This window comes from Malaclemys terrapin, chromosome 4 (assembly GCF_027887155.1).
Source record: "Malaclemys terrapin pileata isolate rMalTer1 chromosome 4, rMalTer1.hap1, whole genome shotgun sequence".
NCBI lineage: Eukaryota > Metazoa > Chordata > Testudines > Emydidae > Malaclemys > Malaclemys terrapin.
In genome coordinates, this window is record NC_071508.1 from 136,484,787 (window position 1) to 136,511,588 (window position 26,802).

At 37.7% G+C, this 26,802-nt stretch overlaps 1 protein-coding gene across 1 annotated transcript in view; it reads right to left on the reverse strand.

The window, feature by feature from the left end:
* Positions 1-303: 303 nt before the first annotated feature.
* JAG2 (jagged canonical Notch ligand 2) overlaps positions 304-26,802 on the reverse strand; it is a 94,888-nt gene continuing 68,389 nt past the window's right edge. Inside the window, 17 exon segments of the mRNA XM_054026786.1 lie at positions 304-2,621; positions 5,877-6,033; positions 7,105-7,236; positions 7,720-7,968; positions 10,526-10,641; positions 10,842-10,955; positions 13,489-13,574; positions 14,868-14,895; positions 16,026-16,142; positions 17,135-17,248; positions 17,700-17,813; positions 20,750-20,863; positions 21,577-21,741; positions 22,296-22,446; positions 25,234-25,407; positions 25,744-25,790; positions 26,373-26,486. Of these exon segments, the coding sequence (XP_053882761.1) occupies positions 2,146-2,621; positions 5,877-6,033; positions 7,105-7,236; positions 7,720-7,968; positions 10,526-10,641; positions 10,842-10,955; positions 13,489-13,574; positions 14,868-14,895; positions 16,026-16,142; positions 17,135-17,248; positions 17,700-17,813; positions 20,750-20,863; positions 21,577-21,741; positions 22,296-22,446; positions 25,234-25,407; positions 25,744-25,790; positions 26,373-26,486 (2,468 nt within the window). The 3' untranslated portion in view covers positions 304-2,145.

The window sequence follows — 26,802 nt, forward strand, 5'->3', positions numbered from 1 at the left end:
AGGCAGCCAATCAGACAGGAAAAAGTGGTAGCAGTATCTTGCGCTAAGTGTGCAGATGTTCACAGGAAGCCAGTTACTCATGGCTATAGAACAACCCACAGCTAAAGCAGCACTCTGGTTCCTTGTTAATCTCACCTCCCGCCGGACTCAAATTTGAAAGTGCTGCTGCAGAAGCAAAGTAAAACAGACTTATTGAAATAGAAACTGAACCCACTACTCTGCCCTTCGAAGTCTGATGTGGTAGTTCAGTAGAACCATGAGCGTATAGAATGCATTTTGAAAGCAAACACAGTTTAAAATATATTACACACAATGAGGGAATCATTTTATTAGATTGTGGAAGACAGCAGCATTTACAGTACAAAAAGTTACAAGGGTAGCAGAAAAAGTATTTTTGGTTTAAATACTTAGGATTATACTGGGGAACATGTGAAGGATAGTACCCTTTCTAAAGCTACCTTCTAAACCAGGTTATCAAAATAAGTTTTGAATATTTAGCACAAAGTAAAAAAAGTTACAACAAACATTGTTATAAAATGCTTTAATAAATAGTTTTCTTCTGAAAGTTATTTAAGAACATGTCAAACAAAATGTACTAAACAGAAGATCCTGCAAAACAATTCCTGCGTTCATGTATAAAATAATTGGTTTCAAAAACATTCATGTTTACATTGTTCATTGGCCAGGGTTTATACTTTCAGATAAACATCCGCTCTTCTCACTGGTAAGATAACTAAGCGTATGTAGTGTTATGGTTTTTCCAGTAATTAAAAATAAACGTATAGTTTGCCCAGTTATAGCAATAATAAAGCTTTTAAAAAGTCAAAAACAAAATGCACAAGTCTTCCATTATGAACAACCATTTCTCTTGAGGTACTCCATCTTCTGACTTTGCCAACCTATTTCTTAGAGCGATAGATGAATAAGCACAACAGAAACAAGAATGAGGAAAATATTGTTCCCTTCATTAGGCCTGTATTTAAATGCAAAAAATATGTAATACCACATGTAATTAACATTCACAAAAGAAAAACAATGCCTTGCTATGTTGTACTGTACAGTATATGCACCCTCTAGTGTTCTTGAGATGGGAAGAACTTGGGTAAAATAAACGTTTCTGGACCTATTTACACGTAATAATGATTGTGTTCCAATGTAAATATAAATGACCAACAGATTCCTAACATTGATTGTATTAACTAACATCTTCTTCTAATCTGGACATAATACAAAAAAAAGTTTTATAAACTGCCATAAAACCTCCCTTTCGACAACATAAATTAAAAGGAATGACATAAAAAAAGACCAAAATATTTTAAGTTATTAAATCAAATATACAGAGTGATTCATTTAATATATACATATTTACAAAAGAAGCATTTTCACAATTACAAAATAAACCATGTCAGTTAGGGAAACAGTTCTCAAAATTTAACTATATTGGTATGGCAGTCTTTGACAGTTGCTATAGAAAAAGTTTAATCTCAAGGCACTTGTCACATGCTTCAATACTGCAATTCTAAAGTAATTAAAACAAAAAATAAAAAAGGCCACTTTTAAACCACAGTTGAAAGATCTCTATAATTTTTGTTCCTGTTACAAAGTGTGTAAGGCAAATCTGAAATAAACTTACAGAAGCTACTAACGTAACAAGTGCAGTGAGCTGCCATTAATAGAGATTTGAAGTCAAGAAACAGTTTAAGTTCACACAATTTCCTCAACCAGGAGGTTTTAAAGCCACCATTAAATTAGAGCAAGTAATAAAAAGAAATACATTCTGTAAACAGTGTACAGTCTCTTGTAATAAACTTTACACATATATTGAAAATACAACCTCTCTCCTCTGCCATACAGCGAGTGTATTACAAGTAAACTTTACAAAAATAGCAACTATCAAAGATTACTCTTTTTCATCTGACAGTCATTGAATAATTTATACAAGGCTAAAGAAACAAAATAAACTTTTTTTATTTTATTATTATTTTTATTTATTTAAACTTTTTTTTTTTTTTTTTTTTTTTACGCAAAATAAAGAAACTATGAACATTTGACTCCAGATATTTTAGTCCTTGATGCAAAGTGGAGATGTCAATTTCCCCCTCCCCATTAAGTGTAGGCACAGTACGCCTATGTTTTGAATACAAGTTAGCCTCTACCGCCTTCAAAGTTTGATGCATTCACATTTTTTACAGATCTGTTGTCCATTTTGCTTATATGATGGGATCTCTTTATTGGACTGCTCTCTGACATGTCAGATGCCTTTGCTGACAAAGGCATTGTGAGTTTATTTGTGAGGAATTTGTCCATTTCCATGACCTCTCTTTCCTCCTCCTCCTCCTCCTCTTCCTCATACTCTACATACTCCTCCACTGCATCACAAGTTCTTTTTTGAGGAGATATAAAATTTTTGCATTCATAACGAATGTCTTTGTTACTGTAAGGTTTGTCTATAGGATTTCTTATGGGATTTAAAGGTGCCCATTGGTTGTTGGTACTCTCTTCTCTAGGTGGGCGACTTCTCTCTCGCTCTTTTCTTCTCTTTCGAGTCCACCACACACAGATGATTATACAAGTCAGCCATACAATACTAAAAACTACACAGAGTATTGGAACCAGATAATCTAGGGGACAAACCAAAACAGAAAGCCTGGTTATTAAAACTAGACAATGCTGAGCATCTGCAATAAGAAATATCCATACATATGCTGTAGGTACATCCCTCTCAGAATCCTTTTGGAAAGGATGGAATTGCCACAATATATTAAGTTAATTTTCTGCTTGAAACTCTAGTCCTTTTGAGAAATAGGATTGCAGAAAATCAGAGGAGATTTCTGTTCTACTGGACATTGCTACATGAGAGTATAGCAGTGGTATGAAACCCTATTAGCACTACATTGATTAGTTGGTCTCTGATTGGCTTTCTTCCAGTTACCTTTCAGGAAGTAAAGTTACATATGAACTATGTATTCATGGTTTCTCTCTCTCTCTTTACTGCATGGCTTTATATGAACGTATGTACTACTGATGATACAGCTATTTTCTAGTAAATGTAACTATCCAAATACTCCTGTATATAGATAAAGCACTCTGTATACCCTCACTTGAGTTAACGGAAACTATATTCTTTTCAAATGTGTCATATGGTTGGTTTCTTTTAAAACTTGCTTGCTTAATACCCTGAACATTGATCATGTGAATTAAAAAACACATTACATCTAGCACTCTTAGAAGTAAAACTAACAAGCAGAAAAAAGTACAAGTTTTTCATTTGTTCAAAGTTAATTATTGATATTTGCTGTGACTGCATTCTGTCAGTACAAACATACCTTGTAGTGTGATATGCAAAAAGGTAACAGTCAATCAAAGTAGCAGTTTCTCCTTTCCCTTTCCAGCAAGCCCCAGTGAGTGCTTCCACAGCTACATGAATACAGAAATATGGCAGAGAACAGGCTATTTTCCCTGCAAACTAGGTTCTTTTAAAATCAACCTCTGGGAGATCATTTGCTTTGGAAATGTATTTTTGCTAGCTACTTTTACATCCAATGGAGGATAATTTTCTGTTTACTTCTCCAAAGTCAGGAAGGGAAGCAGTATTAGAGGCAAATACAGAAGAGGAAGTTTCAAGAGAATTCAAAGGATGGGATACTTTGTGCTTTTCTTTGACAGCTGGGGTATTGCTAGGGAATGATCATGCAAGATTCTAGTCATATCCTATGCCAGCCAACACTATGCAGTCAGACTCCAGTAGCAGGAATACCATGCCGTTAGTTTCCTTAGATAAACTTAAGATCAGGAAGAATTAAGTCATGGAGAACACTCACGACTATGGGTGAGTGTTCTCCAAGATAACTGTTATATGACCATGGTCCCTAGCTACACCAAGATCTGGAACACACTTCCTTCTTAAACAAATGCCAAAGAGATGGATTTGCATGTTTGTCTTGCCTTTTCGAAGAAAGAAAAAATTTGTTCAGAAGGTTTTTTTTTGACAAGCTATTTTCTTATGTAAAAGCCTCAGTTTCAGTTTATTGTGAATGAGGCAGCCAATGAGGAGGGTTTGCGAATCTGCCCTGCATATCAGAACATCAAATGCAGCTTAGCCATTCAGACTGGAGGGTTGAGTCAACTTGGAATGTAGAGGGCCCATATTATATTTCATCCATTTGGAGAATGACAGACTTCTACAGAGTTTTGCTTCTTTTCCCTGGGTCACAGAGGAAGAAGTCACTGCTGTGCTGTGAAATTCAATTAGATGGTGGCTGAAGGCAGAATACTTCAAGGAGAGGAGGGCCATTCCCACCAACTTCACTGATAAGATGAGGATATTAAGCTTGCATTCTCATTCCTCCCTCCGCCCGACCAATGTTGAGTCACCACTTAAGTAGGGGGTTGTGCCCATGGTCACCTGAATACAAGAGGTCTTGGAAGGAGTCCCCATTCAGGTAGGTGACTCTGTCCCATGACTAGCCACAGGATGGTCTGCCTGCTTAGATTTAAGTGTATGAGAGGTAGATGAAGTGTTTAGCTCAGAATCTCCTATCTCAAAAAGATGTGCCTTATCATCCCATATACCTTATGATTCAGATAGTCATGGATAGAGATATTGGCTTTCAGAGGCAGTTGAGTTAAGAACGGGATACTGTTGCCAAATTAACTTTAAAGTAGGCCAAAGACCACAAACAGCAATATTTAATTTGTAGATTCCATGCATGTTCTTAGGAAGAGATGGAGCAATCAGGAGCCAAGCACACTGCACTGACCATTTTAAGGATGGGAGGGAGTATTTGATGAGCCTCTTATAGTTAGACTGGCTTCATCCTCTGGGGCTTTCTAATCTGTTGGAGATGTGGGAGACTAAGTGATCCCATTCCTCAAGAATGACTCTCCTGGGAGCAGGAGATGACAGCCTGGGATCAGAGTCTGGATCCAATTCTACCTCCTCTAGAGAATTCCTGTCCAAGAAAGAGATGAAGTATGCAGTTGTTTTTTTGGGCACCTCAGGACTTAGGGAATACATGAGCAAGAAATCTGAGACATTTTTCAAGGATGGAACATAACCCCTTCCCCACCCCAGTAGTGAAAGAAAGGAGGTCATACATGTGACTGACCAAGACTGTTGGTAGAAGGACTCCTTGGATGAGACCCTGGAGAAGTTAGGAAGAGACTGGGTATATCTCCTGTCACCGTAAGGCTCCCATTCTGGGATTCCTTGTTAGAGAGGAAAGAGTCCATTAGGGATTTTCCACAACTGCTTCCTATGTGTCTCTTGTGCTGGGAGGGACTGCTGGTGTGAGACACCTAGCATCTAGATGTTCTGCACCTGCCCTCACATAGGCTTAGGGCTGTATCGCCAAGTGAAGGATCCATGCAGCTGTGCCATATCCCTAGAGGCAGAGAACCATGATACGGTCCAAATGAATATGAAGAGCAATGACCGATTGTATCAGGCCAGATGTTAGGAAGCGCGAGTAGCTTTAACTCTTATTGACGTGATTAGGCATTGAGGATGCTCAGCATCTTGCAAGGCTGCTCATATCATGACATTTTCTGCTCCTGGGATGGAGGCTTTGAAAGTGATAATATATGTTCCACTGGTGCCCTTTCCCCTGTTTTGTCATCTAGAACAAGCTGGGGGTGGGAGGAGAGACAGACAGAGAGAGACAGACGGACAATTCAGGGTGCCGTTAAACAACACATTTGTTATGAGGCAGGAAACTGGGATCCTGCTACAAAAATGAAGCAGAGAGAAGGTGACAAAACAGCTTCTTTATGATTGACTGCTATTGCCCTCCTGGCAGGACATAGGAAGAAAGTCATAAAACTGGTAACGTCAGAGTAGGGAGTATACTTAAAACACTAATGTTTCTTCCCCTTACCTGATGACGAATGCCCAACAACTATGGTCTCTACTTTGACTTCAGTAACTGCCAGCATAGCAGTGCTGTTTTGCCGTTTGGTGATTGCATTTACTATTGTATTAGCAGCGTTCTGTATTAGACTGTTGTCTTGCTCATCTTGGTGTGGGATAAAAGACTAAGAGGGGAAAAATGACAAAATCATTTTTTAATAATAATTCCAGATCGACACTTCTCTATATCAATGATTAATCTTAATTTAAATTAGACGTACAGATTGATAGTTACACTGGAAGCAGTTTAGCACATCCTAATTTACTATTTCCACAGGGTGGCTGGTTCAGTTTGAAGTATTATGCAAACATTAGGACAATACTATACTCTAAATCGGTCACATGGCAGGAAGACACTGTCTCCTGCTATATGGCAAGTAAAGGCAGCAGACCTCTATATTGCTTACACCACCAAGCCAAACTTAGTCATGGTGTAAAGGGTTTCAAGATCTCTCGATATTAGCTTGCACTAATGACAATCCATTATATTTAAACTTTACAGGTCCCCCTATTTGCATCATAGCTCAGTATGCTTTTTACTGGCACTGGTAAGCAAAGATAGTCTGATACGGCACCTTCCGGCTGCATGTACTGTGCTTCTACCTAAAAGAAACTTACAAAAAAGATCCTGCCCAAACTCCCTTACAAGGAATCAAATAGTTCAGCAGATCTGAGTCAATCAATTACCACTTAGCTGACTCATATCCCTGACAGATCGCCCCCAGGGCTCCCTCCACTAATGTTTTCAGTGTTTCCTCTGAGCATCCTGGAGGCTGAAGTTCTCTTTACCCACAGTAAACGTACGGCGGTCATGAAAAGTTTCTTTACTCTGCTTATGTGCCCCACCAATAACTTTTTGCCCTCAAGGACAGCTTAGTGTCTCTGCTGAGATTGTCAATAATCATGCCAGGTGATTGTTTTTGTGATTTGGGTCACCATGCACTAGTAATTGTACTGAACTTATTTCAAATAGACAACTTAGCATAAACAATAAGATAACAGCAATTTTCTGCCAATGTGAGAACTGAGTGTTTTAATACAGACCCATGAGGTAATAAACAAAATTATAGTGAAACCTTAATATGGATACTTGTTTCTGTGTTTGAACATGGGAAGAGTAAATAAAACACATTCAAATCAATCTAACTAGACAAACAATTTTCATGTTTAGTTCAGGAGAACAGTCTAGTACTTACAATAGCAACTTCCACTGCATTCTCTGTGGAGTAGGATAGATCACACAATACTATCAAAGTCCTGTCCCTAGAAACACTCCGAGTGGCTGGTAAATATCGAATTTCAGAGCAAATGTTTTCAATGGTAGTGCCCTATTAGAAGTAAGATATGATTTATCTTTTAGTGCAAGTTAAAATTTGCATTTAAAAGGCTACTGGTGTATACAGCTTTATCATCAATTTATTTTACATCGTTATATGAATTCTGGCAAAAACAAGCATGGGACAGATTCTCTGGTCTGCTCTAGCAATATTTGGACAGAACCAGAGCAGTTTGAACAGCATATACTGGTAAGTACTTACCCAGTTTTATATACATGTTTAAAGGAGAAATATTAAAATAAGCCTTATTTAGCCCTCCAAATTACAGTGGGGTTTTTTGCGTGCACTGTGGCTGAATGACATCATCATGGAGCAAAGTTCTCACAGTACTGCTATACACATGATAAAAGTTTTGTAAACAGACGGCAGTATCAGACATTGATAATAAGTATGTTTTATATGCACCTACACAGGATATACACCAGAATCCAGTGTTTCTATACTATTAGACAAGTATAACAATTTTGTTCTCACCTGGGGTACCTTGTCTCTGTTAAAAATTAAAGTAATTCTGGCACAATTATTGTCTAAATATCCAGAACTAGGCGGACACTTGATATTGACAGGTAGAGGCTCTGATGTGCTGCATTCTCCCCAGTTGGTACAAGGTGGTTGAAAACATTTGATATACATTATTTCTTGGCATTCTTGACCAATGGGACACCAATTATTTGCATGATCCTGATGTTTTTGTAGTAAACATGGTTTACCCCCACACCACACCTAGAAATTAAAGGAGATGAAAACTTCTGTTAGTTATTGTTGATTAGCTACAATAGTGCATTATAACTAGAATTTACAGGAATTACAGTAATCCACAGAAAATGGTAATGATGAAACTCTACTTTTATTCTTACTGAAAAACAGTTATTTCCACACGTCATATGCTGTAGTTTTAACTACTGTATCTCTCTTTAATAGTGTGCTTCAGATTTATACTCATGATAAAAGCTTGGCCATGTTTTCCTAGTGTGACAATGATGATCATACCATCACCAACACAGCCTTACAAGACTTTTCATACAAAGCACTTTAAAAAAAAAAAGATGCTAAGTATCATTAACCACATTTTTGGGAAAATGAGGCCCAGGGGCCCAAGGTCATCCGGCACATTAGTGGCAGAGCTGCGATTATTATTTGTATAGCTCCTAGGACAAGGACCCCATTGTGCTAGGCACCATACAAACACAGAACAAGAGAGCGAGTCCCTGCTCCAGAGAGCTTACAAACTAACCGATGGAAACAGAACACACAGAGAGGGAAGTGGAAGGAAACAGTGAGACACTTTTGGTCCGTGTGATGGGCAATAGGCTCAGCACACCAGCAGCCTATGTGGTGTCACATCTTTTCTGCGATAGCTACAAAGAGTTCTAAGGAGGAATTCGAAGGATGACAATAGTTAGTCCTGCAGATATTTTGTGGACCTCCTCCTAAGCTTGAGGAGTATTCTATCCACTAGGCCAGGGGTTCTCAACCTTTGTCCTTCTGAACTCCCTCCCCCTTAAGATGCTATAAAAATTCCATGGCCCACCCATGCCACAACTGTGTTCCAGGAGATTAAAAGCTAGGGCTGACATTAGGGGTTAGCAGGCAGAGCAATTGCCCAGGGCCCTGCGAAGCGAAGTTGCTCAGGCTCCAGCTTCAACCTGGCAGGAAGGGTTCGGGCTTCAGCTTTGGCTCAGGATTCAGCTTTCTGCCCTGGGGCCCCAGAGAGTCTCATGTTGGCCCTGCAATCGGATTTATTTTGGAAGACCTGCTGAAACCTGCCTGTGGCCCCCCAGGGGGCCCCAGACTCCTCGTTGAGAACCGCTGCATTGGGTCATGTTACTTCTTCCTGATAACATCTCAGTCAGTCTTAACTTTGGGGTGGGAAGAGACACTCGGGTGAATAAGTACCTGCTACCTCACTAACACACTTCAGTCCGTTTTCCTAGGAAGGAAGACTATAGGCACACACAGTTACTGGGAGGTATAGAACACCTCAAGCACAGCTACATTTTAACTGTATACACCTGTAAATGATGTACCCTAATGTTATACAGATTCTTCTCCTAGGAGCACATATGGTGCCCTCGGAAGTCTAGACTGGATAGTAAGGATGTAGGCAGTCTTGTCATAGCCATGTCAGTCCCAGGACGTTAGAGGTAATATCTTTCACTGGACCAACTTCTACTGAGGAGAGAGACACGCTTTCAAGCTTACACAGAGCTCTTCTTTAGGTAAAAGATATTACCTCACCCACCTTGTGTCTCTGGATATTAAGGAAGCATATATTTTATTCCATTATGTATGAAAGAGCCACAAAAACAAGCTGTTTATTTACTGTGATAAATTCCATTTTAGTGCACCTTTGATCACCTCACTTGCACTACACCCACTAATTTTCACTAGGACTATCATAATGAGCCTCCAAGAAGCTAGTAATCATCCTGTTTTTAAAATATATCAGATCTCAAATTCACATGATAAACTATCTGAAAATGATCTAGAAAATCTTAGTTATAATTTCTTTGCCCTTGACGCATGTGTAGCTGGACAAAGAATATAAAGGCAGCTAGCTTTACTGCTGAACCAATCTGCAAACTGTTTAGCAATCTTAAAAAAAAAAAAAAAAACTTGGTTTTTTTCCTACAAATTTTGTAGGAGACTATATTGTGGTCTAGTATTACAGATATTATTGGTTTCAGAGTAGCAGCCGTGTTAGTCTGTATCCGCAAAAAGAAGAACAGGAGTACTTGTGGCACCTTAGAGACTAACAAATTTATTAGAGCATAAGCTTTCGTGGAAAGCTTATGCTCTAATAAATTTGTTAGTCTCTAAGGTGCCACAAGTACTCCTGTTCTTCTTTTTGCAGATATTATTGGTGCTCATCTGAAATTAGCTGTATAACTCACAAGCAGTGAGCAACATTGGTACTATTTTTCATAGCTCTCCAGCTGAAAAGCCAGTCTGTGTTAGTACTGCAAGTCCAACTGTACAGTCCTGAACACACGTACTGTATTCTAGTGATAGTCTGAAAGCAGCTCAGAAGTTTAGAATGTTAGATATAGCACAGTGGAGACAAATTAGTGGGCAGATGATGCACTCAAATTGAATTTATCATGCATCTTTACCACTATTACCTTACCCAATATGATACATATATTATAGTATATAGTAGGGGCAATGTACATGGGGAAAGAATACGGAAGGAAGGGGACTAAAGACTAGTAACTTGCACATGAAGAAATCCAGGTACAAAAGTACAGCTAAAAAGAGTATTTCAGAAGAATATTTATACCTTGGTGCAGTCAATATGTCCATCCAAACAGTGGCAGTTGTTACATTCTTGATCCCATCTGCTGCCGTGAGGAAATGACATTCCTTTAAGCCAGCAAGATTTTCCAAAACCAATTACTTAAAAAAAAAAAATTAAAGTACAGTTAGTCTTTTAAGCACTGAACTGAAAACTAAATAGATCTAAATTAATTTGATTTATCTACAAGAAGAGCGAATAGCATAAACTATAAAAACTGTGTTAGTTATGAAATACTCAGTTGCTTTCTGAGTTAATCTTCTAATAGTTTTTTTTTTTTTTTTTTTTTTTTTAAAGTTACCTTCTTGGCATCTAGGGCCAACTCTTCCAGGAGGACAGGTGCATCTATATCCATTTATTTCATCTATACAGGTGGCACCGTATGCACAAGGGGAGGACTGGCATTCATCAATGTCTAAACAAAATCAACAAGTAAAATAATCAGTGGCAAAGATTCAGCATGTTTCATGATATGCCTAATTACAAGCAATCAAACAGGACAAGATCTGCCATCCTCACTTGGAAGGAATGTTTTGCTGTGGGTCTGTGCAAGAAATAATTTGACTTTTGTGCTACATGCAACAGCTGCTTAGTCTCAGCACGCTGAGCCTTATTAAAACGCATGTCCATTAATGTAGGCATCTGAATTCAAGCACTAAGTAGTAAATTGGCTTGGCTGTGTTTAAAACAAATGGACTGTGTTAGTATAATTTGGCCCATCAAACGATGAAAAGTAACATTGATGAGTCTAGTCTCTTCCCCATACACCCATGTAACTTCTGTTAATGTCAACAGGAGAGGAAAACAAAAGTGGAGCTAATTATCTTACTTTAAAAAGATTTTTAGAATCTCTCTTGCAATCAGAGCAAGGATTTCTGAAAAGAAACTCATACGCTTGGCCATAAAAATCCACCCCTTTAAAAAAAGGGCTAGGAATCAAATGCATATGTAGATGCACAGGGAAGTGTATTTTTTGTAATGCTAAAGAAACTAACAGCTGTCACTTACACAACACGTCCTTTAATATCAGGATATACGCAGATACTTAAAGTTGCAAAACCATGAACAGTGAGGGAAGGTCTACACTATCGGTTAAGTCCATCTAACTTACATCGCCCCTCCCTCCCCAAGCGATGGAAGTTGTGTGCTGTCCATACCGGCGCTATGTCAGCGGGAGACACTCTCCCACCGACATAGCGGATGTTTCTCGCCGAGGTGGAGTACTCATGCCGATAGGAGAGTGCTCTCCTGTCAGCGGAGCGTGTCTGCATCAGACACGCTACAGCAGCGCAGCTGCATCAGTGCAGCTGTAGCGTAGACTTGACTGTTGTTGGAAAGGAAAACGCGTACGGTGTCTTCTCAGCATTTCTCCCTTTCCCAAACAAACATTCGAAACGATATTTTAAACTTATAAAACAAATTTATTCCCTAGATTCACCATCATTATATAAGCGAGTGTGGTTTTTAAGTTGTAGTTTGTAACTGGAAGTGAAAGTGGTATGGAACAGCAACATGATAGTTATCAGCATAGCTAATGGAAAATGACAAGTGACAGCGGAAGTACATGTAGTTCTCACTGTCTCTGATGCCCTCCTGGAGGGCCAAGGGAGTTGTTTACCATTCTGTGCTAGATTCTTAGCGAAATCGTACAGTTGGTTGGGGTTTTAGGAGAATATAATAGTACCTAAACCAAGCAAGTAGAGTATGTTACCACTCCTTGTTCCTTTCAAACAGAAAGTTAAGTCTATCAAATCACCATATATATGTTGATCAGCATTCACTCAGTACCACCACTGTCACCCTGAAGAAAGATTTATGGTTCAATTCTCTCACTTACTACAGAGTAAATAAGGAAGAGTGCAAATCAGGAACCCTGTAACAGATACAGCTGTAACCATGCTACTAGAGTATAGCTTTATCCCCCACCCATAACTAGGCCACCCCATAACTTCAGCCTCTGAGCTAATGGACCTGCTCATGCGTTTAGGTACAGATGTCCCAGGTTCAATATCTGCAGAAAATCCAACCAAGGGCATCGTTATAAGTGGGGTGACAGTTGTCAAGGTAACACCGGGCTCCACACTTGACACCCCCTGTTGGATCATCTTGAGAGAGTAAACCCAGGAATTCTGGGCCTAAAGGCATGAATCTCTATTGCTTGAGCTGAAGGACCAGGTGCACAGGTACAGAGACAGTGTCCCTCTTCGTGGCAAGACCACATATAGAAAGAGGCACACTATCAGTGTGGGTTACACAGTATTAACGATTTTGGGTTTTTATTTAAATTAACTACAAAGTTAATGTTTCAATGCAAGGGTCATATTCTTTTGGTCTTCCATTTCCTCACTTTACAAGCCACACAAAACACATCATTTAATTTTTACAGTTCTCATGGTCCGTATTGAAGGATAGCACTAAAAACTGTCCTTAAGATAAGCTTGTAAATGTGGTGCTACATGTTCCATGTGTTACTCCTTATGTGACTATACTCTGCCCTCATCTTTTTATTTCGGTTAGCTATGAAATTTCCAACCCATTACATCAGCAATAGGAATCCAAAGTTATTACCACAAAGAAGGCATTTGTTATGGTTTAAGCATAAAAATATGCTAAACTGTTCTCTCTCACTACAAAGCTAATGGCAGGAAAAAAAACCCAAAACAAAACACCTACATAAAATCCAGCAACAGATCTTTTGAGTACTATTTAAGCCAAGTCATTTTAGTTGCATTTATCAAATGAATAAAGGGATTCTGTCCCAGACAAAAAGAGCCCATTATTTACAAGGTGAGGATCAGTGTCTATGAATAATTCAGTTAGCTTCTGCTTCATTATTTGGGGTACAGCTGACCTAAGCTTAATGCATGAAATGTCAAAGGGTCAAGATAACAAAGATTTTGGGTCTTGATGGCATGACCTCTCAGTCCTTCAGCCATACAGGTACTTACTAATTCTGCAGTCAGGACCAGCAAACCCGGGAGCACATTCACATCGAAACCAATTCACACCATCTACACAGATGCCTCCATTGTAACTGTAAAAATAATAAACCTATCATTACAATGAATGCTCTCAGGGTAGATTCACAAACCTAAAGATAAGCAAAAACCCTAGTTCTTTCACATAACAGTCTGTTCAAATGCAAATTTCTATTGTTCCTATTCATGGTATTTTCTCACTGTTCAACAATATGGAATTAAAAATCCTTGCTAATTCATAATATGAGTCTATTTAATAAACCATATGCATTGTTTTGCTGGTCTCTCTAATTAAACCTTTGTTAATTAAACCTTCTGCTGCTGTTTAAAGGGATGATCTGTTCCCACTAAGAGAAAGGATATCTGGGATACTGTTAGATAAATTATATTGCTTAATAACACATCTGAAAAAACAATATTATAGAAACTGTGGGAAAAAGTATAATTAGGAACATTTATAAAGATATGAACACAACTCAGGAAAAAGACAATGGCTGTGCACAAGATGTAAAATAGAAATTGAAGGTTTTTCTCCCAGTTTGTTTGGAAGTGTACAAAATGCAGAATTTGGATCAGAAAATGAGAACTTGCAAGATTTCCTGGATGTTTGCTTAACCCAGATGTCTGCATTTTAAAAACTTAGATTTTACATAAAACAAAAAGTTATGGGAGTAGCATTGTTAGTAGCAAAATGTGTTAGACAATGGACAAAGGAACCTGTATTTTCAGTGTCGAGAGATTGTGTGTATGAATATCCTGCTACTGATCAAAATTTCACTAAGACATTTTAGAAGATTCAGAACCAATATTTGATCTTAAATGGGATATAAATTTCTTGTATATATTATAGTAAGAGCTAAGCAAATAATTTTCAATGAATAATATGGGTGGACTAAAATTTGTGATGGCTACATTCTTCTTTCAGGGAGTATCTTCACATTTTTCATTCAAACTTGATAGCAAATATTTTAATTTTGCTCTTAGTTGAGATTCACTACATAAAATGCTATTTAATACTTCTATTTTTTGACTGGATGAGCTTTCAAAAGTACTTTTGGCATGAATACTAACACAAGACTTGGAAATTAATTCTTATAAACATTTTCACCAGTGAACTCTAAATTTCTCTATTGTTGGCAGAAAGCAAAAACAAAAAGGAGCACAAAAAAGCATATTTTGTTAGAAGTTTCAGCAAGAATGTTTAGAATGTTTTCTTTATAAGCCCAGGTCTAATTATGTTTAGAGTGCAATTTTGATTCACGGAAGTATGAATATTTTTAAGAGTAACATAACAATATGTTCAAGTGCTATGAAAATAAAAGAATGAACAGAAGGTTTTTAGTGCTTACCATGGATGGGGGTTGCAGTCATTGGTATCTATAATAGAAGAGTAAATGAATTGTATGAATTTTAAAATATGTAGCATGCCAATTATAATCTGTAAAACTAAATCTATAATAAAACTAAAAACCTAAAGGAAAAAACATAGTAAGCCAAAAGAATTTTTTATTTTCATCTGCAATAAAGGAATTGTAATATGGTATGAATACACTAACTACAAAAAGGGTTGTTTTCAGGTGAAACTCCATAACAGAACAGTAAAATGGTTTAATATTAGCTTTTACATACAATATAAAAGTGACAAATGCTAAAGATTCTATCTGGCCATTTAATTCAGTGACCTTTGAACTCTTGTCTCAGTTGGATAGATCACAACTTCAGAGATTAAAGTGCTATGGGATAGCAGCTAAACTCAGGAACAGACAGCAAGACTACATTGACAATTATAATGGTATTGGCTATTGCTAATTAAACCAGCCTCTAGTTTCTTAAAGGAGCACTACTCCTTTGACCTTTCATATGCATGTTTGCAATTTAGCCAGTTTTTTTTTTTTTAAACTTTATTGCATTTATTTTACAAAACTTTGCAATTATAAGCAAATTCAGAGTTTTTAGGGTTAATACCACCAGTATATTCAACTTTGAACAATCTAATCAAGACATAATTTCAGAGTTGAAATAAGGTGAAAATGTAGTTCAGATGCAATGTTTTCTTCATGTTATGTCTTGAAGCAGCAGAAATGCAAGCTTTGCCCCACCTAAACAAATCATCCTGTTGGTATGTCACTAAAATAGTGAAATGTTATACTAAAAGGAAAATAAAAGCCAACCATTTTAGCATTCATAACAGGATATATAGTTTAGTCTGCTTTTCCACCTGCTACTAGTTTTAGAGACAAATATTCAGAGAGAAAAAAAAATATCTTTGTAAAGTTTTGGAAATAAAAACTTTCAAAGATCATTTCTCATAGGAAATTAAACGTTTATGTTGGCAAAAATTAGATGCAAAACAAACAAGTTCTCAGTTCATTAGACAAGCTCTGTCCCCTCTAGCCTGAATGATTCATATATGTTGGCACCTGAACATAACTAAACCAAAGCAGGTTTTTAAACGGCTTTGTACCGGACACTCCTAATATCTTAGTGGAAAAAAAGTGAAGTCTTACTCTGTGTGCATGTCCGTCCTTCCCATCCTTCTTTACAGATGCAAGAAAAAGAATCGCCACTGCCAACACATGTTCCCCCATTCATGCAAGGGTTAGGAATACAGCTGCTGTTTTGAGCTTTGATTTAAACAAACAAAACAATTATGTAAACCAGTATCAAAAATCTAGATTTCAAACTTTGAACCTATGAACCAACCAAAATGGGGAATTGCCATACTGGATCAGAGTCCAGGTCCATCTGGTCAGTGGCCAGTACCAGACGATACAAGGGAAGGTTTAGGAACCTAGAAGTAGGTAGATCTAGAATATTATATCCCCATCTTAGGTATGATCCTGATCTCTATTAGTCAGAGATTGCCTTAAGCATGAGGTTTAATATACCTTTCAAATTTTTGTTATGACTAGCTCTGGATATTCTTGTTATCCATATAAGTGTCCAATCCAAAAGTCTTGCTAGTTGCTTGGCCTCATACTCTTCCTGTGTCAACATCTAAGGACACAGTGTGGTAAATATGAATGCCAAGCTGTGATTTAAAATTCTATAACTTAAACATGAGTACGATATATACGAAATGGAACCAGAGCCCAATGGAATGACTAAAACTGTGCTGTCTTTATCTAATTTTTCATCTCACATTCCTACTGGAAGTTTAGTACTCATGAAAACAGCTCTTTAGATACGGAGACTGACATCTTCCATTTGTTCACATCATCGGTACCAAAAAAAAAGAAACAAAACGAAAACCCAGCCCCACACAAAACACCCAACGCAGCAATGCAAGCTTTCCCACATTGCTCCCAATGAACTTCTACCACGCTTCTCCATGCTCTTTCCATCTTTTCCTGGAAATCTTAGTAGGTAGGCGTCTTAGTGCTAATTGTAATACATATTTTTTATTATATGGACATTCTACTGAATACTGGATAGAAGTGACAAAATTCATATTCAGGGTCTACATGAAATGAAAAGTATTAAAAGCATATGGTCACTGGGTTGGACTTGAACTAGCCCCTCCCAATTACCAAACATTTGAGAGCCATCTAGAATCCTCTCTGGCTCAGCCATTTTGGACTGTACCACACATCAGTGAGTAAAGTTAAAAGCTTACCAATGTTGCAAGTGCTCCCTTTCCATTCTGGAGCACATGAACATCTAAAAGTGTCTCCATCATCATAACATGTTCCTCCATTGCTACAGGTATTGGCATCACACTGATATTCACCTAGGAGCCACAACAAAACAAGAACTAAGCAGCACATCAAGAGTGAATGGAAGTTAACCAAGATATTAAACATTTTCTGTGACAGACATTGCAGAGGATGTTTGGATGTAGTTTGATTTCTATTTTTTAGAACAAACTTTGAAATATAAAGTAAATACCATTAAGAAAAGTGCACAGTTCCATTTGCTCTGGTATTGTAATGAAATCAAGGAAATGTCTTTTTCTTGCACTGTTGATTCAACAGCCTAACATGTTGCACAAGAGGGTTTTTTTTGGTTTGTTTTTTAAAAGGTTCAGTTTTGGACTGGGAAGGAGATTATGAATATGGACTTTGATTCCTCCACAGGTGCGGTCTCAAATCCATTTCAGAAAACTGGTAGTTTCCCCCTCCACAGGAGAAAGAATACAAGTATGTGCACAAAAGATGAATATGAACAAAGTAAACACTTACGTGAATGGCAAGTTTTGCCTTTCCAACCATTTTTACATTCACAATAGAAGTCATTCACCAAGTCAATACATCGGCCTCCATTGTGACACGGATTAGGGGAACAGTCGTTAAAATCTATTAAAAAAAATTCAAAATGCTCAACAAAATGCAGTAGACTAGGATAGAGGAGTTTTGGTTTTTAAAAGTTAGGTACCGTATATTGTCTTTTGTAAAGAGATAAAATGTCTCCAGACAGAGATAAGAACGGGTCAGAATTGCAAAGAAAGCTTCAGACCTTGGCACAAACAGCAGCAAAAAGATGACATGAGAATCAAGAGTTTAAGACTGAAAACCATGAATTAAAGAGGCCTTAGATGTTTACATTTTCCTTTAAAAAGAAGAACAGGAGTACTTGTGGCACCTTAGAGGCTAACAAATTTATTAGAGCATAAGCTTTCGTGGACTACAGCCCACTTCTTCGGATGCATATAGAATGGAACATATAATGAGGAGATATATATACACACATACAGAGAGCATAAACAGGTGGGAGTTGTCTTACCAACTCTGAGAGGCCAATTAATTAAGAGAAAAAAAAAAAAAAAAAAACTTTTGAAGTGATAATCAAGCTAGCCGAGTACAGACAGTGTGATAAGAAGTGTGAGAGTACTTACAAGGGGAGATAGTCAACGTTTGTAATGGCTCAGCCATTCCCAGTCCTTATTCAAACCGGAGTTGATTGTGTCTAGTTTGCATATCAATTCTAGCTCTGCAGTCTCTCTTTGGAGTCTGTTTTTGAAGTTTTTCTGTTGTAATATAGCCACCCGCAGGTCTGTCACTGAATGACCAGACAGGTTAAAGTGTTCTCCCACTGGTTTTTGAGTATTTTGATTCCTGATGTCAGATTTGTGTCCATTAATTCTTTTGCGTAGAGACTGTCCGGTTTGGCCAATGTACATGGCAGAGGGGCATTGCTGGCACATGATGGCATATATCTCTGTATGTGTGTATATATATCTCCTCATTATATGTTCCATTCTATATGCATCCGAAGAAGTGGGCTGTAGTCCACGAAAGCTTATGCTCTAATAAATTTGTTAGTCTCTAAGGTGCCACAAGTACTCCTGTTCTTCTTTTTGCGGATACAGACTAACACGGCTGTTACTCTGAAATTTTCCTTTAAGGATATTTCAGATTCAAAACAATTTTGGGGAAGGTACTATACTGACCAATCTGGAGACCGAGCTTTTACTACCCATAGAACAGGTACTGCACAGGCACCGTTAGAGCAAGCTTCCTCACACAGGGCTTGATCTGAAGCCGACTGAAATCAGTGGGAAAATTCCAACAGGCTTCATGGGGCTCTGGATCAGGCCCATGCTGCCCTACCAATGGGCCTCAACCCAGACCTCTAAGTGGTGTTCAGTATTTGTTAATTTAAATACTTGGCCCCTCTGATAAATTTTTTGGATGAGATAAAATCATCAACTGGCACCATCAATACTACCTGGGAGTTTTAGAACAGGAAGAGAAGAATGCTTTTTTCTGTTGAACAGGAGCAAATTTTTGTAGGCAGAACAATTATCTAAGATGGAATTTAGCCAAGACACCACGTTAACATGTCTTGCAAAAGGACCAAAGGGTTAAAGGCCCTTGTTTCACATCTCATCTGAAAGATGGCACCTGCAATACCCTAGTAAGCCCCTAAATCCAAGGTTTAGAAATGCTTTTCTAATTCAGAGGGAAGAGAGATCTACTAAAATACAAACTCCTTTCTCCTTTGCAGTAATCCACCCAAGTACTGATCAAATATTACGCTCTTCGCGTTCATCAGTCCAAAGTGGTAGGAACATAAGCCCTACTCATTCAAGAGGGGAAGTTTTTCCCCTCATGGAAAAAGATCCAGATAGGATATAACTTGGTAACAATTGATAGTACATTCTAAAATCTAGTATCAGAGGGGTAGCCGTGTTAGTCTGAATCTGTAAAAAGCAACAGAGGGTCCTGTGGCACCTTTGAGACTAACAGAAGTACTGGGAGCATAAGCTTTCGTGGGTAAGAACCTCACTTCTTGCATCTGAAGAAGTGAGGTTCTTACCCACGAAAGCTTATGCTCCCAGTACTTCTGTTAGTCTCAAAGGTGCCACAGGACCCTCTGTTGCTTTCTAAAATCTAGGTTATATTTAAGTTAGTTCTTTCCTTCCAAACTCAAATTACATCAAATTGTTATGGTTATGCTTTTTTAAAATATGCTAGTTCAATTTTTGCTATATATTTAATCTACAGTATTAGATGACTCACTGGGTTCTCATTAGTGGGGTGGATGGCATACCTCTGAAGCAGAAGTCCTTGGGGGAAAACAAACAAACAAACAAACAAACAAAAAAACCCCTGCTCTGGGGCAGTTACCCAGGATACTCCAGTACATCAATTACAAGTAACTATCCTAGACAGCCTCTGGCTGGCATATTTTGGTTTGTGCTCTAATAGTACTTCTGGATGCATCAGCAGGAGGATTTATGATCCTATTTTAGAATTTAATTGAAGAAAACATGAACATCTCTGCAATGCAGACTGTTTGAGCTATTCCATTCTTCCAACCTCTAGCACTTAAGATTTAGTTGTGGTCCAAGTCTGGGCATTAATCTAGATTTCCATCATACCACCATAAAAAACTGATTCAGATCACAGGTTTGTTTGATTTTTACTACACCTGGACTATCAGATTGCTTTTGGTATGGTGACAACTGTGTTGCAAGAATATTCTAAGGACCAGCATATGGTTTCCTCTAACTATTTAGAAAGTGTTAGTTAACAGGATGAAGAGTGATAATTACTGAAAGCTTTTATCAAAAAGCACATTATTGCAAAATCAGGTTACATTCACATTTAAATAACTGATCCCCTTAGAAGCTGCACTCTTAAAGCCTCCTAAACAGTCGTTTGGCAAGTGGAATAGGAAATGCCATGGTTCTATAGAATAGTCAGAGAAACTCAATTCCAACATTATTAACTGCAGACTAAATGCCTCAAAAAATATGTTAAAGCTGGAAATTTTTAGTTGTACCCACTTGTGTCACACAATTCTCCTTCCCAGCCACTTAGGCAGAAACACCTAAATGAATCTACTTCATCAATGCAAGTCCCGCCATTCTTGCAAGGTTTTCCAAGACAATCATTGATATCTAAAGAGAAAGTCAACACAGGGTTAGAATTGGGACTATTTTAATCAGTGCATTAAATGCAGAAGACAGTTTCAGGTTCGTGTTAAACATTTTAAAGAGCTAGGTCCAACAGAGTGTGTGCCAGATTGACAGCTCTGGAACTTATGTGCTCCATTTGTCTACATACAAATGGCGCACTTGCGCGCACACACACACACATACACACTCTTACACTTTTCAAAAATTGTTAATGGTTCTAATCATAGTCTCACTGTTGATTCTGGGAATTTCCTTCCATCTGGCAAATACTCTAAGTCACGGTACCAAAAATGCTAACAGTGCACAGCAGGCTCTCTTACGCTGCCTCACCAACATGCCTCAAAACCTGTTCCAAGAAAGTTCACACGCTACGTCTAATGAATCCATAGCTTCCTGTGAAGGGATTGCCCATGAGGGTGCCATTTGTAATGAAGACACCCATTCCCTAAAATCTGGATTAAAACCACAACTCGTTTTACAGAGAAAACTAAAATAGTATCATAATGACTTTCAGTCATTACCAAGGGGACGTGGGTTTGAACAAGTGACCTAGAAGTGAAGCACTCTGTAGAACATTAATTGTCCATTTTTAAAAGAAAATTTCAAAGCAATGTTCCTCTAATGATTTAAAAAAAAAAAATCTAAGCCTTCAAGCTCTTTAAAAAGACAGACAAACGGGACAGACTTCCACTTACTTTCATGGCAGTACGTTCCAGTAAAACCCCTCTCACAGGCACAAGTAAAATTCCCTCCTGGCTGACTAATGCACCGTCCATGAGGCCCGCAAACATTCGATGAAATGAAACGGATACCTTCCTGCGTAGCATTTGTGAATACTTCTATTGTACAGCTGTCTATTACTAAGAATAAAAAGGTAAATCAGTTATTCTTAACAGCATTAGCTATATATAGAAAAGATTGTGCCAACCAAGAACTGTGGCTTTTTTAATCTTAGAGTAGTGAACACATTGTTCATATCTTATTGGAAGACATTTTATGCACATTCTAAGATTATAATATTAAGAGAAAGTTATCTTGCACCACCCTGCAAGTAATACACAAGATTACAAGCATATTTCCTATTCCCCCAGCCATCACGTACTTGACATGGTCTAACTTCTGCTGGTGACAGACAAACTTTTGAGCCACACACAGCTCTTCTACAGCTGTGTGGCTTGAAAGCTTGTCTCTCTCACCAACAGCAGCTGGCCCAATGAAAGATATTATCTCACCAACCTTGTTCTCTCTAATAATCTGGAACTGACACTGCTACAGCTACACTGCATACATAGTCTAACTATAGCACTTCGACAAGAGACACTACTCCCTGCCACCCTATAATCCTCTGCATTTTTCCTCCCATTGTGTTCTACACGACTGCCCAAGTAATGAATTCCTGGGGGACAGCACATACCTTTGCAAGAACTGTTCTTGCAGTGGTCCTTGAGGTGAGAACAATTCTTTCCATCATAGTCATCAGAGCAGGCACAGTAATAATCTCCTCCTAGATCATAGCATTTAGCCCCATTCTGGCAAGGGTTAGGTTCACAGAAATCAATATCCATCTGTAATAAAGGGAATCTGCTATCAGGAACTATTTCCCAGCACAGTAAGCAGCATTATCAATGTTGCCATAGACACAGATGAAGTATTTTATCAGGAAATTAATATTAAACACAATGTTTATAAGTTGTCTATACTGCATGCCATTCTACAGCTTGGATACAGGCTGCAAGTTACTTTAGTCAAGTCCACTGCAAAGCAGTTCTGTTACTACTATAAAGGATCATTTTGAAGATTCAACAAGGACTTGTTTGTAATAGTTTAGTTTTGTCAACAAGCTGAATGCGCAAAAAAAGGGTACGAAATGATGCATAACTAAAATACTAAATTTAAACTCAAGAAATGTCATATGTGATTGCTACCCTTTACTATTTCTCTATGTATGCTCTCTAATACTCAATACTATAACCATGAATGTGCATATTTAAGAGAGGTGGTTTAAAAGATCTCTTAAATCCTGTGTCTGTTACTACCATTAGGATGAAAATCCAAACTTAGACAAAAAACTCTCAGCATGTAAACCTTTACACAGACACATCCTTTTAAGGAAGTGATTCATCTTAATATACAGTCGTCTTATGTCTGCTACATTTGCTTAAAACAGCCCTTGCATGTCAGTGAAAGCAAAAGTACCCTATACCATGGTACCTCTCCTACTAACTGCTATTCTCAAGGGCCTGTTTTTCTTTAGGAAAAGCTAAGTCCTGTCCTGTTTTAGTGTTCTCCTGAAGAAAAAGGAAAAAAAAGGAGATTTATTAGCTTCACTGCAGAGTTTTCATTATTTGCATGTAATTCTGACAACTTTATAGAGAGTCTGAAAAAACGGTCTGTAGCCAAAAAAAAAATAATAAAAAAGTAAACAAACGTAAAGGCTCAAATATCGTAGACGTGTTTCAATTCAATGCAGCATGTGCAACTGAAATTAGAGTTTTCAGCAAGCTATTTTGCTCTATTCTTTTAGAGAGCATTTCATGCAGACTACAAAAAGCATTTAGATTCTGAGAAAGATATTCTCAGATCTTGTTCTATCAGAAGTTCCCATTTGTTTCCTTCCATTAGAGTAAATTTCCCTTTCTCAATTCAAGTTCAGTAGCTGCTACTTCAGCATCTGGAATCAGCAGTAGAGATTTCCTGCAACACTCATGGCAGTCAGCCAACTCCCTCTATTATTCATCAGGTTGGATAAACTTATACATTGTACTAGAAACCATGCAAAAGGAATAGCATTCAAATGATCAGACCATGCAGAAATAGCATCTGAGCCGTGAGTTAACGGATCAGTTTAAGAACTGGTCCACAGCTATTACTGTCAACTCATTTTAAAATTTTAAAGAAGAAAAGACAGGGTATTGGTACTGTAAAGTAGTTGTATTTCAAGCAGAGGAATTACTTTTGCAATATTTTATTAAATTGAAGAACAGAGATCCTCCATGAAAAAAAATCTGGCGCAACCCTATCCCTAAATTTTAATCTACCCTCACTGGTGGATGTTGCTCTTCTACAGTTGCATCAATGCTTGTGTGACTGCTCAGAAATTCACACGACTGAAAATAAAAACTAGATACTGGATGTTAAGGGGAAGAATTCTAGGTTTTGTTTAGAAAGGGCTGAGTGTCCTCCCCACAAAAACAAATCTTCAGCATCATGAGCTGTTTTAATTCTTACTCATGCTTTTGTATGAAAGTTCTAAACCCTGCTGCAAGCATCATCTCCACACACTTCTGGTGCAATATCAGGTTTAAGATCCAGATTCTGCACTCTACTCAGGACTGGTGAGGCCTCAGCAGGACTACTGTATTCAATTCTGGGTGCCACACCTTAGGAAAGATGTGGACAAATCAGAGAGTCCAGAGCAGAGCAACAAAAACGATAAACGGCTTAGAAAACCATTCTATGAAGTAAGTTTGTTTGTTTATATAAATAAATTAAAAAAAAAAAAAAAAAAAAAAAAAAAGAGTGGGCATGTTTAGTCTTGAGAAAAGAAGACTGAGGTGGGGACCGGAAAATATTTGAAGACTATGTTATGGGCTGTTATAAAGAAGCTGGTGATCAACTATTCTCCAAGTCCACTGAAGGTAAGACGAGAAGTAAGGGACTTAATCTACAGCAGGGGAGATTTAGGTTAGGTAGTAGAAAAACTTTCTAACTATAAGGATAATCAAGCTCTGGAATAGGCTCCCAATGAATGTTGTGGAACCCCCATGATTGGTGCTTTTTAAAAAAATATGCTGACGAACACCTGTCAGGGATGATCGAGGTTTACTTGGGTCCTGCCTCAGTGCAGGGGGCTGGATTTGATGACCTCCAGCTCTACATTTCTATAATTCTATGAAACAAACACCTACCCACATGCTTATCTTTAAGCACATAGTCCCAGTGAAGTCAAAAAGACTACTCACAAGTAAGTTTAAGAACAGGCTTAAGTGTCTGCAGGATCAGGCTTAAATACATATGTTTTAGTATATCAAAAGGGCAGGAGGTCTTCAGAAAGAAATTCAGAGCAAAATTGTTAGACTTGTTTTAAGATTCGTTATTTCTTAAACACTTAGAAAGATTCACCAATACATGTGCTTACAACGCTTTACAGTTACTCGCATTAGGCTGTAGCTTTAAATGTTACAGCCACTATACCACTCACTAAATTTGCTTATTCACACAGAGTATCAAGTAACAGCTGCATTAATCTGTAATGCTCTGGCCTTGGGCTGCTCTAATTTAAACTTGAGATACGTTTCTTTCCAGAACTCAATCCATCAAAGCTATTACTGCAGTTTCAACATCACTCTCACCTCACAGAAAGCTCCTGCAAAGCCCTGCTGACATAGACAACGGAATCCATTGACCAGGTCCTCACAGCGTCCTCCATTTTGACATGGATTGCTTGCACATTCATTTATTTCTGTCTCACAGTTTTTCCCTTGATAACCATGAGGGCATAAGCAATGGTAACCATTCACTTCATCCTACATAGAGGGGGAGGAAAGGACAAGATTGGAAAGAAATGTTTATTGTAAAGTATGGTGTACCTCAGATTTTCAAGATTGAGCTTGAATACTGTATTTACAAACAGCATCGACAGATTGATTTATATCTTTTAATGGAGCCAAAATCTAACTCATGAATTAAGCAATACACAAGCAGTTAGTCTCTCCTCCTGCTTCTTATTGAACTAATCTGTAGATACATATATTGCATACAAGTGCTAATTAATATGAATTCTGATTTTAAGATTTTAAAGATGAGCACCTTTTCCCTTACAAAAGTTAATGTGATTAATATATTTTATAAGGAAAGATTACCTTACAAGTCCCTCCATGTTCACATTGTCCATGACAGTCATTAATATCTATTGAAAAAAATATACAAAGACATTAAGATTTACAGCAGAAGTTGGACCCCTTGAAGTCTAAGGTCCAGAATATAATTTTAAAAAGTCAGTACTAATTATTTTGAGGGAAGGATTTTGACAGGATTCTTAGGGGTAAATAGGTTTAATTTTTGACTGCCTTAAAACTCATTCATGTTTAAATCAGAATACAAACTAAAGTATCATATCAATTACATTCATTATTTGATACAACATTCTTCTAAGGTAGAACAGAAAGATTGTATTTTAAACTATATCACCCAGTATATGGTGTGTTTGTATGTTTACAGTTTTAGTCCAATTCCACAGCGGAAATCAAACGCTTTAGATCCAATAAATGCTTTATATCAATAAATAAAGCATTTCTATAGACTTCAATATGCACTCCGTTTAGTTTGCCAAAAGTTAGGAAAGCTACAGAGACATTTTGAAACAGCATAAAAGTTCTTTTCCCTTCAGTCACTTAGAACTATGCTACCATTATGTGTGATGCTCTTTAAAAAAGAACCAAGTTATCCTGGGGTCGATATATGTACACAAACTAAAAGAAGAAATACTAACTGATATGACAATTTACTCCTTTCCATCCTGGAATGCAGTCACAGTAATATCCACCAATGAGATTTTTGCAAGAGTAAGCATTAAGACAGGGTTTCCCCTCACACTCATTAGCATCTGTGAAACAAGATAAAAGAAAGAAGAGAGTAAAGAACAAACCCAGAAACAGATCCCCTTTGCACCAAGCAAAGCCTCCATGCAATCCAAGCACCAGTTACAAGAAACAGTAGAATTTTACCTATGTATGCCAAGAAAATAATCTTTATATTGTAGCTTTTCAATGCAAATTCATTTACATTCTTTTACATGCCTAGTAAAAGAAACATCTTCCCCTTCGACAAATCTCACAGATAGTGTTAGTTATGGAAGTGAGAGAAGGCTTTTCCCTGAGTAAATTACTGTCACGCTAATTATAAATCAGCCATTGCCACCA